At 35.1% G+C, this 17,928-nt stretch overlaps 1 protein-coding gene across 1 annotated transcript; it reads right to left on the bottom strand.

Annotated features, from left to right (window-relative positions):
- Positions 1-2,680: 2,680 nt before the first annotated feature.
- Positions 2,681-16,277, bottom strand: LOC132278714 (uncharacterized). The gene is made up of 5 exons (XM_059780572.1): positions 16,041-16,277; positions 6,352-6,449; positions 6,035-6,247; positions 5,604-5,738; positions 2,681-3,332 (listed from the first exon to the last, which is right to left on the bottom strand). Exons 2-5 carry the CDS (start codon positions 6,403-6,405, stop codon positions 3,186-3,188), a joined length of 549 nt encoding a protein of 182 aa, XP_059636555.1. The 5' UTR covers positions 6,406-6,449; positions 16,041-16,277; the 3' UTR covers positions 2,681-3,185.
- Positions 16,278-17,928: the final 1,651 nt, after the last annotated feature.

Raw genomic sequence — 17,928 nt, 5'->3', positions numbered from 1 at the left:
GCAATGGGATATTTGTTAAATTAGTGGGACCCACAAAGCACTAAGTATATATGGCATCACCACATATCATTTGCTGTCATTTTTTCCTCTTCCAGAACATGATTTAGCTCTCCCTCTCTCTTATTTATTTTCTTTCTTTCTTTTTCCTTTTAAAGCTTAGACCTTTCCTCCCATTTTTTGGCTAATCGGTCGAGTTTCCGGTCTTGGTTCCTTGACAAAAACGTTCCTCTCATCGTTCTCTATCACATCGTCAAAGGGTTTATTTTTGAGAGGATCGATGATTATTTTACGAATTTTTGAAATTTTTGGATCTAAGGTTTCAGAGGGGGTTTTGGGCCACTTGGAGTTAGATTCTGTAGCCAAGCCTTTAGAACAATAGAATCTCCTCGTTGATGGCTACGTTCCCACTGAATATTTTTCCGTTCCGCTGCCGTTGACCGGCATTGACTTTTCTAGATAGGGATGCATTTTGGCTACTTTTGAGGTAGGGATGTCTAAACCATTAAGTTTTGACTTTAGTTGAGTTCATTTACTTGATTTCTTATTAAGCATAATTAAATGATAAATTTGGAATTTTAAATATTAATTATGTGTTTATGTGGCAAAGCATGCTCTAGATGATGTTGATTGTGTATATATGTGTGTGTACTTGGTTGCAAAGGTGTTTAAAGAGCATGCCTTACGTTGAAATGTTTTCTTGAGGTTATATGTATATATACGATGACGATGATGAGTATGTATGGTTCAATTGATGAAATGCAAGCATGTGTATGTTAATTTCATTCATGCATGATTCCATTCATGGAATGGTCATGGTTTGGAAACAGTGAGGTTGAAATGATTTTTTTTAAAGAAATGTGTTTGGAAAGGATTGTAAGGAAATGATTTAGAAATGAATCGAATTTTGCGAGTTCGGGGTTAGCTTGACCTAGAGGGAGCGCGGCCCGGTGTAGGGCGTGAAAAAGTTGATACTAGGCCCTTTAACGGTTGCCAGGCTTTGCCAGAATGAAACCGAGGATAGCTATCAATCTCGCCTTGGTAAAGTTAGTTAGCGGGTTTTCGAAAAGTGAATGCTGGGTCGATATAAACCAAGTTTGGGATGGGATGCATCACACTTTCTATCATGTGCATTATTTTGAAGAATTGTGATATGTGACTGTGTGTATTGATTATTATGTTATAAATGTTGCACGGACTCCAATTGCATGATCCCAAATTCTTTTTCTATTCCTGTTCTTTGGTTGTTGGCTTAAGGGAGTCCCAAACCGGTGTTTTAGGCATTACCTACTGAGCTCTTAAGCTCACCCTTTATCTTAAACATTTTCAGGAAACTGGAGAAGTATGGATGTATGTCTTGTATCCATGGACTTAGACGCCGCTGCCATTCTACCTGCATTTGTGAGTTTTCTGTGATGTTAATGATATGATGTACTATGAGTCTTGGGATGACGTATATATTTTTTGCATTAACATAGGAAAGGACAGTAATGCCTTAGATGACCTCAGGTTCGGGTAAGGACCCGGTTAGCGATTTGGACCCTTGGGTTCAGGTCATTACGAATTTGATATCAGAGCGTTAGGTTCGAATACCTTTCGGAAGACGAGTAGTGGCTTTCCTAGAGGGATAAATGATGGGTACTGTGCTACCAAATGGATTGTGTTTTGAAAATTGAAAGCTGTGGATTGGAGTTATATTTCTTATTGTGCCTGGAGTATCGGGAGGTGGTATTTGTTGTTTGAGGATCCGAAGAGATGGACTGTCGATTTGAAATGATTGAGACGAGGGTGATCCCTAATGTTTAGCTAGTAATCCCATTTGACTTTTGTCGGGGCCTAAGGTGTTCTGAAGAACGATAAAGAAGGAAAATGATGGTGTTGACGCTAGGGCATAAGGTTTATTTGGTTGAGTATATAGATTGTCTTGGGAAGAATGGTTGGAGTAACCGATTAAGTGTTAATGACTGATTGTGCAGTAGATAGTTTGAGGAGATAGTTGCATGTTGAGCATTCTGGCTTTTGTGCTCATTTTTCTTTTGAGATTTGTAGGCATGGCGTTGTCGTATCACTATAAGAAATTAGGGTTTTAGGGATAGTCGAAACTGTCCCTAAAAGCCCGGAATCCGTGCCTAAAAGTCAAATTGGTCTGTGACCAAAAGTAGCGTACCAAAAGAGCTTTAGGGATGGTCAAAGTTGACCGTGACAAATACTTTTGACCTTTAGAGATAGTCCAGACTGTCCCAAATAACACCGTCCCTAAAAAATTTTAGGGACGGTCTAGACTATCACTAATAAGGTACAAATTAGGGACAGTCTCAAGGACTGTCCCCCTACAATATTAGTGACGGCCTTCTACAGTATTAGGGACTGTCAAGGACTGTCCCCAATACCTAAGTATTATTTTTAAATTATAATTATTGTATTAGGGACGGTTTGACCGTCCCTAATACATTATTTTTTAATTATAATTATTGTATTAGGGATAGTCTGACCGTCCCTAATACATTATTTGTAAATTATAATTATTGTATTAGGGACGGGTAGACTGTCCCTAATACATTAATATATATATATATATATATATATATATATATATATATATATATATATTTGTATACTTGATTTGTGGGTTTAACCATTCCAGATACATGCAAAACATAAACAAAATTGATTCACAATAACATTCAAAAAGATATTACTAGGCATAAAACAAAATAAATCCACAATATATATATTCAAGATCTATAAAATCTTCAATTTTCTAAACAAAAGCTAAAACCATGTGGTAGCACAAAAAATTGTTCCATCCTCTTCAAGATTCATTATTCATTCTGTTGGTGGCTGTGGTGATGCTTGCTGGTGCGACCATGTTGGTGGCGGCTGCTGATATTGCCATCTTGTTGTTAGTGGCGGCTGCTGAAAATGAGAGTCTGCTGGAGGTGGCGGTGGCTGTTGATGCCAGTTTACTGCTGTTGGGAATCTGATGAAGACTGTTGTTGGTGGAACCATGGTGGCGACTGCTGCTGCTGCTGCTGATATTGGAGGAACCATGGTGGCGGCTGTTGTTGGTACTGCTAAAGCATCTTCTCAAGTTTTTCCATCTTTTCCGCCATTTGTACATTTCTTTCTTCAGCAATTTCGGCCCTTTTCCTAGAAGCCTCATCACATGATGAGGAGGCACGTTGACGCTATGGAGCCACGAAACCATGCCCGAATCGACGGCAATATCCCTTCCTTATGCCCAGTTGGTTTTGTGCTATCTCAACATCATTTATGGTTGGACTCGTCCCATCAGAATTTTGAGAATTTTGTGCAGCCTTTTCTTTCATTGCATCCTATAAAATATTTAAGTTCACTATCAAATTAAAAGAATATGGCATAGGAATAAATCATGTGCAAGCTAGAATACTAATCTCAATAGAGAAAAAGAAAAATGCTTAATAGCTAGGGATCTAATCCCCTGGGAAACGTTCTTTCTCTTGTAACAACTTTTACACAATAATAAAAAAAAGCATAACATTCTGTTTTGTTTCTGAAAAATAGTGAATAAATGATTTTCCTTGCGTTTTCTTTGCAGCCAAACAGAGCACAATAGTATTTTTCATCATAATGTACAGAGTCAAAAGCCAATTCATCTACCAAACAGCATATTGCAATTTTATAAACATAACCAAAAAATATATCCGAGAGAAAACACCAGTTCTAACAACTATCAGATCTAAGAAAGAAGAACAACTATCAGATCCACAATTCTGCATCTACAACCTTCTTCCATCTCTCTATGAAAAAGTTCTAACCTTAGGGAAGCCGAAAAAATGATAGCTAATGAAAAATATTTATTTATATATTAATTATTAATCTGGGATTTAAACTTTCTTTACTCGCCTCTAACCTATTAGGATGATTTCAAACTCTTTCTATTAAATTGACAACCCCAGTAAGTTTAATTATATGTAATTTTTTATATAAGTTATTGCCATGTCAAGTTCAAGTGTCTAACCTTGTCTTTAGAGGATGTGTGGTTTCATATCTTCATTCAGGGGCATGAAATGATAGAGGCTGCTAATAAAGCCAAGTTCAAAATTTTGCAGCCCTAGAGGCTAGATAGTGAGTTTGGAAGAGCCAAACTGAGAAATCTCAGCAACAGAGCTCTAACGCAAAAAAATAATAATAATAAAAATAAAAAATAAAAAAAGGATTGATGGACTATCAACATAAACAAGCCACTGAACCATTATGAACACTATCAAAGCCTAAAACAGCAGTACTTAAGGCAAATTTTCTTCAGTGGGGTCAGAAAAAGATTTGGGTATCTTATTATTATTATTAATTATTAAAATGGTAAAGCTAGGGATAAGTAAAACCTACTATATCCTAACAAGTTGCTGGATGGAAGTAAGACTTTATTCTCCATCCGCTCACCAATGGCAGAGAGGTTTGATTCACGTTATACGCAATGTCGCGAAAATGACTGATTACAGCTTCATTGACAGGCCTGTGTTTTTTACAGTACGTGTCGTCTTCATATATATATAAACTTGTATATATGGTGTAATTAAATTTTCTAATTAAAGTTGATGAATAGATGATGCATGGATACATACATATATATATATATATATATATATATATATATATATATCTATATGAAGATCATTTTCAGGTCAAACTTGCTTCAAACACTAATTAACAATTAAGTAGATAGAAATTGGCCTTTAACTGGCTTCAACTTCTAACACATTTTATTTATACCCAAGAAACTACCCTTTGATATCTATATATCCATTAATTGGAATACATAGTATATCAATGACCCTTAGTTGCGGAATTTTAACTCTCATTTGATTAATACTCTATCTGATATTTTATGAATGTTTTGACTAGGTACTTGCATCATTATATGATATATGAAGGAATAATTATTTGTTTGTATAACACTGAACTTATCAACTGTCTGGTTGGCAGGTTGTTGTTTAAACTACAATATATTGAAATCACACTAGACCTAATCCAAATGCTCTGCTGTCTTTCTGCAGGCTACTTAATTGGTGGGAAGAATCATTCTACAATTCCTTTTTTTAATTTGTTGGAACTATATAATGGCATTTTATAACTTGCATGCCCCCAAGGAAAATTTTGCGGCCTCACAAGTGATTGTTGATTACTTCTAACATTAATTAAGTATATTGGAGGTTGATGATTTATTTGATCACTATCTTATTATTTGTATATTTGGCTTTTTTTATTTTTATATCTCAAGGATGACAAGGAGAGAATTTTTTAGCACCTTTCAATAAAATAGAAAATATGAGCAGAATGTACCAAGTACCCTCTTTGTCACATGGCCCCAAAATTTCAACAAATTATTCCCATTATATTTATTTATTTTTTAAACATAAAATGTAATGAATGAAAACGACACTTCATCCGCAACAATTCCCCACCTCCATTTGTGCACAAAAAATCAAGAATGGTCACTTAAAGGCATGTGACCCCCTATAAACCACAAAAATGGTCACTTAAAGGCATGCGACCCCCTATAAACCGCAAAAATATTATGAGATCCAAATTTCATAATCCAACATGCTAGCTTATAGTTAACTTACAAAATTTGTCTTAGCTTTCTCGTGTGCCCATCCACCTTGTTCCTTAAAATGTGTGTCCTTGGACAAACGAATAGCAGGATCCTCAACCCTTTCACCGTCCTCATCTTCTTGGCTCTGCCTTTCTTTGAGTTTGACCTGCAGTACAAAGTAATTGTGACTATTAGACAAATATATGGTTTAGAACGTAGAATATAAAATAAAAAATTTATAATTATTGTGTCATATATTATGCACATAAGCATCATAACGTCTGCCGAAGGACATTGATCCAGAATAATGTGGAACCTCATTCTTGGAACGATTTTCTTTGTTTTTTCCACTTATTTCCTAAGTAGTAATTCAAACAATATTACAAGTTAGGAAACCTAAATAGCTAGTGAAAGAAGTTATTATATTAAATAGTAAAAAAACAAGTAGTTAAGAAATTGAACCTGGAATTTTGGTGACATCCACGTATCACAGTATTTTTGCCAAACAGCATTACCAATAACATTGTAAGGATGGCGGCGTGCATTCTCAATTGGAAGATGTTCTTCAAAATGACACTTCAATTTATATCTATATTTCCTCACCGCGCTGGAAATTCCCATATTTACTCGCTTAAAATCAGTGTCATTCGCATATGCATCCACTCCAAAGACCTCCTTTATAATGTAAAATTAAGGTAAGCTATAATTTGTAACCAATTGGACCAGTAACCTCTGATTTATTTTTAACAAAACAAACATTAAATACTGGTTATCATTACCTTCAAATGGTCATAGCAGATCTCTTTCTCAAAATCTGGAACATCCCTCCACATTTTATACTTAGAAGGGCTTTGGTATCTCGTGTATTAATGCCAACCTGAGCCGTCCATAATTTGTTATTTAAACCAACAGGTTTAATATAACCCTCTCCAAACTCTACTGGAACCGGACAATTGTTTTCCTTAATTTTGTGCAAGGCTTCATTTTTTGCTCTTCCACACCCTTTTCGTATCGGACCTGAAAAACAAATTTATCATCTTAATTAAAACGTAGGCATTTTACAAAAGAGCTTATGGTTAATCAATGATGAAGCATAATTACCTCCACTTGGTTGTAGTCCCATCTGCTCATTACTACCATCAGCTTCCATTCTTTCATTTGTTGAATTCCTATCATCACCTGATGCACTCAGTTGTGTAACAGGTGAACTTATAGATGGTCGCTCAGTTTCAGCCCTACGGGACCTTAAAACTCTGCGCATTAGTTCCTCAAAGGTGTCCATAATTTAGTTTACAAGCTGATATGAAGAATCAAGTGAAATTAAATCAAAATAAACAAGCATAAGCAAAATATATTCTGAGTCATCATTTCATATTTACACAATTCCATTGAATAAAAAATTCAATAATTAGAGGCTAATAAACCTGAAGGAAGTCAATAAATAAAGACTGCCAATATAACTGAATAGATCACATTAAATATAATCATAAACCCAAAAAAAAAAAAGTAAATGCTCAAATATAACAATTAATTTGGTCAACCAAATCAAAGCTGCAAATAAATGAAGCACAGAACCAATACTTAAAGAGAAATTTAAACAAAAAGTAACTCAAAAGATAAAGCTCAGTAATATAATTCAGCCGGTCACTTAAAGTATTAATCATAAAACCATAAAATGAGGTACATGCTCAAGAATACAAAGCTTCACATGTCATCCAAATTAGTATCATCTTCAGACATTAATTCTAGTTCCTCATCTGAACTATGTTGAATGTCATTTCCATAATCATTCTCAATATCCCAAAAGTCATCATTAATGGCTGTTTCACCCCTACATTTTCAAATCATTTTAACATCAAGAGTTTCACCCTCCAAATCGTCCCTGTTCAAAAGGAATGGATTCATTTCCAAGTCCGCTTCAACAACTCCATCCACGATGCTTGGTTCGCTCTCTTGGTATACTGCAGTGTTAAGCATTTCATCATGTACTCCTGTTTCACCCTCTTTTTCAGGTACATCAAACGAACTTCTACTTGTTATATCTTGAACTATCTCCCACGTCCCTTGTAATTTGTTGTCTTTGACATAAAAGCATTGTGATGCTTGATTTGCTAACACAAACGACTAATTTTTGTACGCTCTACTGGCTACATTTACACTTGTGAAATAGGTATCTTTATGTACATCAATACCAATCCTAACATCAAACCAATCACACTTGAAAAGAAAATTTTTTCTACCCAGAGGATATCTTAACTCAATGATATCTGTTAGGACACCATAGTAATCTTGGTTTTCTCCTTTCACTAACACGCCATTATTCTGTGTTCGTTGATTTTGCTCCCTTTCCTTAGTATGGAACCTAATTGGTGTTATTTTTTTTTTTTATTCGTCGTTGCTACATCACAAGCTTAGAGAATGTGCATTAAGGCGAGGGCCAAGTTTTACATTTATAAAAGCCACTACTACCTTCACTTAAAATATAGTTAGGGTGAGTAGGGATCGTCCCAAGGGATTGGAGTCGAATTTGGTTATGGAATCACTATTAGGGTCAGTAGGTCAAGTGATCAAACAAATAGTTGGTTGGTTGATTGAACTAGAGAGCAAATTAAACTAAATAATTGAATGCAATAAAGAGTAAGTAAGAGAGAGAGATCTTGGGGTTTAGAGGTCACCACCAAACAATACTTTTCTACACCCTTAACAAGTGACTAATAAGGGAAATATGTGTTGCAATATTGATGTGTGTGTGTGTGTGTGTTTGGTTGATTCAACTAGCAAGGATGATCAATTAAGTATATATTGTCTAAGCAACATGTGAAAGGTACAATATGTCTAGCAAGTCATTAATCCTTTCATTAAGCTCACAAGCCAAATACACCACAAGGTTAGAGACATATGCTACTTGCATTTAAAAGTATGGAACATCAAACAACAAGCATGGATTGTCCTCCCATCTAATAACTATGCTACCACTACACTACAATTAAACTAATGACATGAAATTAAACTAATTAAGCTAAGGGAAAGGCACAATCCATTAATAAATGAGCATGAACCATCAAGAAAATTACAAGAGCATTCCATTAAGCACAATGTTTTGACAATCTCTAAATCTATGGCATTAATACACATAGACATGCATCAATAACACAAGAAATAGAGACAAACACATGAACATCTATTCTAGCATACATAGACATATGGATAGAATGAAATGATCAATTGGAAGCATTGAACCACATAAATCATTGATTAAACAAGATCTATATATATATATGTGCCAAAACATGTATTACAACACTAATCCCTCAATAATACACAAAATCAAGATGTAAAAAACATGCTTGGGGCCAACTCTAACCCCAAGAGGATGTCTAGCCACTCATGGTAGTGCTTCTCCAACCCTCAAGGGCTAACTCCATGATAGAGTTTTCCTATTTGGTTGATGAAGAGTCTCTAATGGTGTCTCTAGCCTCCTCTTCCTCTAAGCTTCCTCTCCAAGAGTTTTACAAGGTATAATATGACATGATGTAAAAAAGTAATCCTTATCCTTATATAGGTAGGTCAAATGACAACCAAAATAAGCTGAGGTCGTACAACAAATATTCCCCAATGATTGGATAAAGGATAAATTTTTGTGAGCTGGAAATTTAACTTTTTTGCACTGGAGGAAGTTCGATCGATCAAACCTTGGACTTGGATCGATCGAACATGGCTGAGATCTATCGAACTTAGGCTGGATCAATCCTCAATGGCGGCACTTTTTGGATAAAAACAAATCTAAGATATTTCGAAGATATTTTTGGGAAAATGACAAAAGTGGTTGGTAGGGTGGTATAACTAGATAAGATCAATCATTTGGATAAGGACAAGGTAGTTCGATCGATCAAAGAATGATGTTGGATCGATCGAACTTTTGAGATCTCTGAAAATGTCATCATGGCTCTGATCCATCTTGTAGTGCTGAGATCGGTCATGTTGGATCGATCGAACCTTGATCTGAGATTGATCAAAGATGTTGAATTCCACCTTTTTCTTCCTTTTGCTTCCACTTGGCTCCTTTTTTTTATTCATCCCAGAATTGCTTCATTTCTGTTCTTATTTGGCTGAGTTAGCTTATTTTCGGGATAAGTGCCTGAAAATGGAAATAACACGAAATCAATCTAAAACGGTAAAGTAAGATAGATAAGGGTACTAGAATGCCTAAGCTTAAGGGGTTTAAATACGCACTTTTCAGCGCTCATCACTAATCCCATTTACAATACACGTAGAATATCGACTTACTAGACATTGAGGTCCACACACTAATGAATACAGATTATCACAAGTCGTTTACTTTTGATGATGACGCATTTCCTTTATCTATTAAAAAAAGTGTAGTGTTAAATAAATGAATGATAGTTCATTTTAATTAAATTAAAGAATTTTATTTAATTAAGTACAATAGGTGCATAATGGACTTACTTTTGTTTCAAACCACCTCGAATATTCTTTAGCATGTCTTTGAGGAACATTGCGCGGATTTTCTTTCTCAAGTTCTACGCTGTGTTTTCTAAACAATTACATTATGTTAAAGATACAATTGCGTACATGTATTAAGAAATAGACTATATATTCATAAAAATTGACAAGATATAACATGCAATGAGCTACTTTCTCTTCATATGACAAAACATCTTCACAATTCTGTAACACGTACAATTGGGCCATCTCTATATCCGTACGAGGCAATATGTCTAAACTTTGTGCTCCTATCGGTCGAACCACTTGATTTAGATCATAAAAAGTGGACCAATTATTGTTATAGTTCCCCTCACTATTTCTTTCTTCTCTACTAAACCTTGTCTCAATCCCTCCAAGAAATTTTGAACAAAATGTGAGGCATTCATCGTCCACGTAAGCTTCCGCAATGGACCCTTCCGGACGTGCTTTGTTACGGACATACAATTTGAGAGTATACAAAAATCTACATAACCGTTAATCAAACCAATAATATTTAATAACAAACTGATAAAACTTGTTTAAAAAAAAATGTTGGTTTACTAAAAATATACAGCACCTTTCAAGCGGGTACATCCATCGATATTGTGCAGGGCCTGCGATGATGGCTTCACACGGTAAATACAGAGCCAAGTACACCATAATGTCAAAAAATGATGGAGGAAATATCATCTCTAACTTACTTTTTTTTTTTTTTTTTTTTGAATGGTAAAGCAAATGTATTAATATATAAAGAATTTACAGTGTGATCTATAAGGCAAGTAGCCCACAAGTTAGAGCCCAACTAGCCCAACATCTAGAGACATATATAGAATAACAAGCTCCACGAACAAGAAAAGACCCAATAACAGCCATTGATAACAAATTCGAATCCGTTAGCAGTGGATGTGCATAGCAATTCCGATAATAACCTACAGAGATATACAGGGAACTTCCATCCTTCATCTCTCTAATTAGTCTGGAGGCATTGGTGGTGGCCGATTAGCCACTGGATAAAAGGCCCATTTAGTAGCTAGGGCAGAGAAGGAGGGGTTCTTCGAAGCTTTAAGTGATTCTGCAATGGAAGAAGTGATCTGCCTCATGACCCTTGACTGCGTTGATGGCGAGCTTCGGTAGAGTCTATTATTCTGCTCCTGCCATATATAGTAAACAAAAACAGCTAACGCAAGCCTACACAGCCCATGTGCAATGGTATTTTGACTCTAATGGTGGCATGCCTAATTGATAAATTGACTCCAACTGTTACTTTGAGTGTAAAAACAACATTTGTCTTGAACAAATCTCCATAAAGGTGTGACAAATTCACACTTGAAGAACAGATGAGAGTGCGTTTCATGTAGCTCTGAGCAGAAGCAACACAAGGCACCCAATCTACTAGTACTTATACACTTGCTATCAACTGTAGGGAGCTTTGACAGCAATGTCCCTTTCCATTGCCTTTAAGACATCCACTTTAATGGTTCGACAACACAATTCCTTGAAGAATAAACCAAGCTCAGCTATTGTGTTACAAATCTCTGAATTTAAGAATCCTCGTATAGCAATAGGGAGGAGACGTTGTAAGAGAACGTGTGAATCATGACTTTTCAATCCAGATATCTTACAATTATTAACATTCACACACCGACTTATGTTCGATGCATAGCCATCTAGAAACTTAACCGATTTTAGCCATTCATATAGTTGTCTTTTATTATTCTTTGACAATGTGTAGCGCACTTGTGGCATCTTAATTTTTTCACCATTACGCCTCAGGTGGAGTTTTTTTCTAATCCCCATTGCTTCTAAATCCAACCGACTTTTGAATGTGTCCTTAGTTTTCCCTTCAATGTCCAATAATGTCCCCAACACACTATCGCATATATTTTTCTCTATATGCATAACATCCAGGTTGTGCCGCAACAAAAGGGTCTGTCAATAAAATAGTTCAAAGAAAATACTCTTCTTCGTCCAGTTAAGTTCAAATTCCTCACGAGTTTGCTTCTTTCTATTTGACCCCTTTCCAAAAACCTCGGGTATGAGGTTAAGTTGTTCCAGAATATCATCACCTGTCAACTACTTTGGTGGCCCTTTGTCTTCACTTTTGCCAGTAAATTACTTGTGATGTTTTCTAAAAATGTGATCTAACGATAAAAACATACAACTTCCTAAGTAGCATATTGTACGTCCGTGTTTCAAAAAATAAGAACATGTTTCTTTGTTACAATTTGGACATGCTAGATAACCCTTTGTCATCCATCCAAATACCATCGCATAGGCGAGAAAATCACTAATGGTCCAAATCATTGCCGTATGCATTTTAAAGTTACATTTACTGTAGCCGTCATACGTCATCACACCATCCCGCCACAATTCTTTTAACTCTTCAACCAAAGGTTGCATGTACACATCAATACCATTACCAGGCGATGTTGGACCAGGAATAAGCAACGACATAAATATATATGGCTCCTTCATACATATCCAAGGTGGCAATTTGTAAGGCACAATCATCACAGGCCACATACTATACACATTACTCATGTTACCAAATGGATTGAATCCATCAGTTACAAATCCAACACAAACATTGTAAGGATTAGCAGCAAACCAACTATGCTTACTATCAAAATCCTCCCAAGCTTTTAAATCAGCTGGATATCTTAACTCATTTGTATCCTTCACATGTTTCTCCTTATGCCACCGCATGTCTAAGGCTATATCCTTTAACATAAACAATCGTTGAAGTCTTGATTTCAAAGGGAAGTGCTGGAGAACCTTTTGAGGGATTTTCTTACCCTTACCTTCGTGAGGTTTATACCTTGATTCACCGCATTATGGACAATTTTCTTTACTTGCATTCTCCTTCCAAAATAGAACACAATCATGTTTACATGCATGTATACAATCATATCCGAGACCCAAGTCTCATAACAAGCTTTTAGTCTCGTAATGAGACTTTGGTAACACATTGTTATTGGGAAGCATATCCTTAAATGCATCAAGCATCATGTCAAATGATTTGTTGCTCATTCAGCTTGTAACCTTCACATGGAACAACTTTAATATCGCAGACAACTTAGAGTATTTTTCACAACCTGGCCACAATTCACATTGTGCATCATTCAACAATCTATCAAAGCTTCCTCCTTCAACATCAACTTCAGGTGAATCTTCTTCTTGTTGTGCATTAGTGAAGTTTCCCATTTGTATGTTATCCAACAATTCAAACACATTATTTACATTTCCATCTTCATTGTGGACATTTTCCCTACTGACATTAGCATCAATATTAACATTATTGTTGCTTTGACGAGCCTCCCAGTGATATATCCAATTGGTATACCCCTTATCCATCCCATTACTCAAGAGATGCTGCTTAACTTCTTCAATTTGACGATAAGTCCTATTTTTGCAATGACGACATGGACATGGGACCTACCGTCTACTTCTGCATGACTTCTAGCCACATCAATGAAGTCATGTATGCCATCAAAATACTTTACACTACCCCTAGTGTGATGATGAATCCAAGACTTATCCATGTAAATGCTTAAACAAAAAAATAAAAAAAATAAAAAAATAAAAAAAATTGCATTTTTATGCACAGCAGAAATTGAATAATGATAAGAATAGGACGTTTCGTTGGAAGGAGATGAAGACTTGGTGTGTTGATTGATTCAATTATGGGTAGGCAACAAACAATGTGCATAAAATTATGAGGTCAACCTGTAAGTCAAGTTTATAGATGCTACATTAATTTGACTGGACCAGCAATACTTGATTTAAACAATTATTATAATAAAAAAATTGCATTGTTAATAAAGGATCTATATATAAATTATATTGTATTGGTTGATAGTTATAAAAATAAAATTAATAATAATAATGGGCTGGTAGTTAAAGAAAATTATTGGGTGAGTTTGTAATGAGAATAATTTAGTGCATGAATTTGTACTATTTACTGCATTAGCTGCTGATAGATTATACCTTTGATCATCTTTCTAATTCCCAATTTGGCATTATGAAGAAATCCACAGAAATAGGGGAACATAATTGTATAACATTTTCTTAATATTTTTCGTAACTAATTAAAAAACGTAACAAACAGCATTTGATGTAATGAACTTCAAAGAGAGAGAGAGAGTTTTTACAAATCAAACAACCTATATTTGCATAAATAAAAAAAAACAAGGAAAAAAAATTTGAATTCAAAATTGCACCTTTTATTTATGTAGAACATGAACATCGGATTATTGTATTTCCAAACAAATTCCAACACCTTATATTCAGTCCATCATTTATGCTTTTAAATATTGCAAAAACCACTAAAAACTCCTTAAAGAAACTATAAAACCAATAAGGCTGGACAAAACATAAGGTCGTGATCTATTTATATCCAAATACCTATCATCATAATTTAAGTTAAATATAAATGAATACAAAGCCACGAAATAAATGCTAACACAAAAAGAACTTATATATATATATATATATATATATAACAACAACCATAACCATGATAGTGATGCATATTAAATTATTGGCATACTTGTTCCCAGAGTAGAGAGCTCGACTTCCTTGTGCTGCTTAAAAAACCTTTGCAATTCATAAATAGAAGATAACAAAATGGATCAGGAAAATACTCAGTGCAACTTGAAAGACTCAACTAAGTGCTCGCAATAATCATATCATTTATTACAATTGGACTGGAAACATAGCAAGACAAATTCCAAATACAATTCAAGAATGCACTCTCAATAATAAAGTGAATCAAAACCAACCATCTATTCAAATCTCATAAGAACACTAGCAATGGTAGAGGTTCTTCCCACTCCTTTCAACTCCACTTCTACCGAACCACCTGACCTCTTTGATGGAACTACTAGGTTTAATTTCTCTCTCTGTATTTTCTTTATTATTATTAATTTGGGTATTTTTTTATTTTTGTTTACTCACAATTTTGGTATGCTTCAAGAATTTGCATATGTTATCTCACAAATCAAAATGGGTTTGATCTTCTTTTGAATGTTGTATACCTCTTATGTATGCCCATTTGCACACTGCGTGTGGTTCACCAGTAACTATAAAATATGAAATACACCACAAAAGAAAATATGGATGTTCTGCGTTGACAAGATCAAAATGTGCATCAAATAATTCACATGAATATGATCTAAAAACTAAATATCCTGAACCATCAAACAACATCACAATAGTTTATCATGTAAATTGAACTTTCTTGCGGAATATGAATATATAAAGAGAGGGAAGAAAAAAAAAGTAACTAACAAAGACGTTGAATAATTAACCTAATTAAACAAGTGTGTATATGAATTCATACACTTCTGACCTATTAAAAAGATTTTAGAAATGAATGGAAGAAAAATTAGATTAAAACAGAATATATCCTTGTAAGAAGTGGTTTATAGTCAGTCGTGATCTCAAAGAGAAAGATAACAGATATTCAATAGATGGAACAAAAATGAATCAAAGAGGTAGAAAGAAGAATCTTCTGACCAATACCGTACCAAACGGTAGCCGCCGTTGAACGTTGTCAGCCTTGGCTTGTTCGTTCGGTTGGCCGGCGTGACAAGTTGGAACGTTTAGAAAGGCAAAGAGGCGGTGCGAAACTGGTTGGTTCATAGGAAAAATAATAGGATCACGTGAGCGGTCATACCCAAACTCGAGATTCTCTACGAAGAACGTGTAATCCCAAACTACATCGACCATCAGATCAAGCAAAAACACAAAGATTTACAGAAACCAAAAACCCTAAAAATCAAAATCAATTACGATATCAGAACCACAAACATAGATACATTATCATACATGATGTCAACAAAATAACATTAAAGACTGAAGGAACACAAAACAGAATATATAAGGGTTTATAAAGTTCCATCACAATAGTACTTCCTGATTCTGATAGCCTCCTCCAAGCCCAATATTCTCTTTGAAACAATAAAGAATCGCTTCTGCAAACCTGTATTTCCCACAGCGATTCAGACTCAGACCACAAGCCGACTCCAGATTTGGTGAAGATTAAATCTTGTGATTCGGTGAAGATTGAAGCCCAAAGAATGTTTGATTAAGAACCTCTGTCTTCTGCGACGGTGGAAGAGGGTGGAAGAGCCTCCGTCTTCTACAACGATGGAAAAGGGTGGAAGAGGATGGAAGACGGTGGAAGAGGCGTTAGGGCTTGAGCGTCCAGAACTGAAGACTAGGCATATGGATGTAATGATATATATGATTAAACGACATAGTTTATGCCCTTCTTCAGTATTTTTTGTAAAATAAAATTATTTTATATATTATATTTTTGTAGTGCCAAACAAAAAATGAAGCGCCAAAATATTGCTGTTGTATTTTATTAAAGAGTTTAGTTTATTTAAATTCATTTATGTGTGGATTTCTTTACCTATTATTGTGCATGCTACATTAATGGTGTATGTAAATTAATTGTATATGTTAAAATAGTAAATTTATTCATTTAATTGTGCATGTATTATTATTAATAATTTTATTTGTTGATTATGTTTAATTAAGCATTATTAGTTAATTAAAGTATTATATTTATGTTATAAAGTATTATGATGATATAATGTATTCTTATGTAATAATAATAATTATTATAATAGTTATTAATAATAATAATAATATAATAATATTAATTATAATAATTTATTAATAATAATAATAATAGTTATAATAATAATAATAGTATTAAATCATAAGTCATGATGAAATTAGAGATTAGGATAGGATTTCATTAATATTTATAGGTAGGACTTGAAGCCATATGGTTGGGAATGTGGTGAGTTTAATGTAAATTTAGATATTTGTAATATTTATATTATTTTAATTTGTATAAATATTAGTTAGTTTGATGAGAAGGTAAGTTAGAAACCAATTTAAAATAGTAGAGAGTTGTTGTTAGAGGAAAGAAAGAGAAGAAAGGTGAGAGAGAAAGAAAGGAGCTTGGACCGGTGTAGGAAAAATTTACCCGACTACGCGCAACCGGCGGATTTATTTTAAATCCAAAAAGGCAAGTTATTATCTACTTTTCCCCTTTGAATTAATAAATTAATTGTTTAGTTTATTTGTATGCATAGAGCCAAGGTTAGTAGATTAATAAATTATAAATTTTATCTTATTAAATTAATGAAATTTTATTTATATAGGATGGTATATATTTATTTAATATCCTATGAAATTAATAATGGCCGAAATAATTAAATAAAGCTTTAGGGATTTTTCTAGAATTTTCTAGATTTTTCCGGGGCTTTTCTGCAATTTCCGGCGACCTTCCGGCGAGTTTTCCGGTCGCCGGCAATGGGGGAGATGACCAGAGTGATCCGGTGTGATGCGGCGCACCATAGGAGGGTATGCGCGCGCATCTGGACCATTAAACAGCAGCGATTGATCCGGTGCACCGCGGTCCATGTTACCGCGGTACATCCGGATCCGTGAGCGTTGGATGGAGGGAAGGTAGGTGGATTGATCCTGTGTGGCGCGCATGTAGGAAAGCTGATGCAGCCAACCAACCGGAGGACGCCACGTCAGCAGGAAGCCATCAACGCGCGCGTGGGAGCGCGTGCGCGCGCGTGGCTGATGCCAGACGCGCGTGGGAGAGTGGGGAAGGTTGGGCTGCGCGTGGGGAGGCTCTGGGAGGCGCGTGAGGGCGCGTGTGGGGTCTCTACAGCTGCTGGAAATTACCAGAATACCCCTAAGGCCTGTTTTGTAAATTCCAGAACCTTAAACTTGGATTTTTAGGTACTGCGTTGGTATTTAAGGGTTTAACGGGCCACGAAATTATTATTTTAATACCCGTTAAGTATTATTATGGCCGATTAATATTTCTAAACTTTAAT

This window comes from Cornus florida, unplaced genomic scaffold (genome assembly GCF_030987335.1).
Source record: "Cornus florida cultivar Cherokee Brave unplaced genomic scaffold, ASM3098733v1 CherokeeBrave_3.0.0_Hap2_Chr10, whole genome shotgun sequence".
Taxonomy (NCBI): domain Eukaryota; kingdom Viridiplantae; phylum Streptophyta; class Magnoliopsida; order Cornales; family Cornaceae; genus Cornus; species Cornus florida.
The sequence above is the reverse complement of the archived record's forward strand: the minus strand, read 5'-3'. Positions and strand labels throughout refer to the sequence as shown.

Bases quoted from the DNA above. Each gene is read 5' to 3' on its own strand.
- LOC132278714 (XM_059780572.1), bottom strand. From the start codon at position 6,405: ATGTGGAGGGATGTTCCAGATTTTGAGAAAGAGATCTGCTATGACCAT. The intron at 6,248-6,351 runs GTAATGATAACC...TACATTATAAAG, and splicing joins TCTGCTATGACCATTTGAAG to GAGGTCTTTGGAGTGGATGC. The intron at 3,333-5,603 runs GTAAGTTAACTA...AATATTTTATAG, and splicing joins AGAAAGCTAAGACAAATTTT to GATGCAATGAAAGAAAAGGC.